At 58.4% G+C, this 1,791-nt stretch overlaps 1 protein-coding gene across 1 annotated transcript; it reads right to left on the bottom strand.

The window, feature by feature from the left end:
• Nucleotides 1-773: 773 nt before the first annotated feature.
• Nucleotides 774-1,424, bottom strand: TMEM125 (transmembrane protein 125). The gene has a single exon (XM_011367509.1). It carries the CDS (start codon nt 1,422-1,424, stop codon nt 774-776), a length of 651 nt encoding a protein of 216 aa, XP_011365811.1.
• Between the last annotated feature and the right edge of the window lie 367 nt (nt 1,425-1,791).

The following is a 1,791-nucleotide window of genomic DNA, read 5'->3' as shown; positions in this document are numbered from 1 at the left end:
GTCATCCTGAGATGGGCACAAAGTATTCACTTTGGAAGGGGTGGATGTGAGGAAGGGGAAGGGTATCTAGGTGAGATGGGAACGTGAGGACAATAACGATGATAGCAGCCACCACTTTTATCGCACATCTCTTACGTGCCCAGTCCTTCCATACATGACGTCATTTGATCCTCACAATTGATTATCATGACCATGACCATGACTCTCCAGAAACTGAGGCTCAGAGAGGCTAAGTCACTTGCCAAAGTTTCCCCAGCTGGTAAGTGGTAGAGGCAGGATTCCAGTGCAGGCCTGTCATACTCTGGAGCCCGTGTTCTCGCCATTGTGCCACCAGTTACTCTCCTCAGTGAAGACTTGCTGGTGCAGTCTCTGGGGTGGGCAACAGTCACTTCTGGGGAACTCTCTGACGGGTGGTAGAGGGCAGGATTGGCTTTGAAGGGCAGTGAGAACAGGGGACAAGAATCTCCAGGGATCTAACACACTTCTCTGCACAGACCCTAGATACAGACTCTGACAGTTCCATGGACTTAACACCCAGTTCCAAGAATATGCACACTCTTCTCCCCACGGTGTGGATGTGTGGGTGCACTTAGGCTCCCATCACACATCGCACAACCCCACAGAAAGACTGGACAGTCCTGGGGACATATACATATTGTATACACTCACCATCCCCTTTGCACGTGCACACACACACTCGTATACACACTCACTCACGCCCTGGCAGAGCTCTGTGGAGGATGAGGCAGGCTGTGGGAAGGGGTCCGGCTTGGTCAGATGAGGCTGGCGATGCTGGATGTGGTCTCATGACGCTGGCCAGCAGACAACCGTCCTGAAATGCTGAAGATGCTGACATTGTCTCTGTGGGTGGAGGGGGCGGCTGTGCGGATGGTGGGGCAGTGTCCACTCACGCCCACTTGATAGAGCAGCAAGCCCAGCAGCAAGAGCGAGCCGGAGGCAGCCAGGGCAATGCCTACAGACAGCATGACGGCCAGTGGCCGGGCAGGGGCAGGGGCAGCGGCCAGCCCAGCCAGTGTCAGGCCAGTGACCAGCAGCACCAGGCCACTGAGCAGTACCACGAGGGCGTCGGCACCGCCACCACTGCGCAGCAGGGCCACGTGGTGAGGCTGGCGTATGCAGTTCATGTCCTGCATAGCCGAGCTCATTAGCTGCTTAACCAGAACCAGCAGGGCCAGCAGGCAGAGCACGGTGCCCACTGCCAGTCGCCACTCTCCTGAGCGGCTGCTGGTGGAGGCGAGCAGTACCACACCACCTGCCCCACATCCTGCCACAAGGCCCACAGCCACGGCAAAGCAGAGTGCTGAGCGCCGAGGCTGCTGGGACCACCACAATTCCACCTGTTCCACCAGCATGTCTGGGGGCGGCCCCCAGCCGGGTGGGATTCGAGCTTCTCTTGCAGACATGGCTGGGTCTGGCATGCGTCGGGTCAACAGGCAGTACCTGGGGTTAGAGGGTGTGGGTCATGGCCTGGAGCCCCCACCACCTGCTTGGCAGCTGGAGGTCCAGAGTCCTATTCCTCTCACAGTCCAGGGTAAGGTCACCAACATCTGCGGAGGAGAATCACAGCTGTTACCTCCCCAGCCCACCTGACCCCATGGTCTCTCCTGAGGGCTATAGGATGACCCCTGGAATCCTCCCATGCCCCTGGAACCGCCCCCCCACCCCCCAGGAAAGCCCTTTCCCCAGCACTGCCCTTGGGAATGCCTCTCCAATGACCCTAGGAGAGCTCCCTCACATAAAGCACCACCACCGCTCCAGGGAAGCCCACTT

The sequence above is a fragment of the Pteropus vampyrus genome, unplaced genomic scaffold (genome assembly GCF_000151845.1).
Source record: "Pteropus vampyrus isolate Shadow unplaced genomic scaffold, Pvam_2.0 Scaffold135, whole genome shotgun sequence".
NCBI classification, from domain to species: Eukaryota; Metazoa; Chordata; class Mammalia; order Chiroptera; family Pteropodidae; genus Pteropus; species Pteropus vampyrus.
This window is presented reverse-complemented; position numbering and strand designations above follow the sequence as displayed.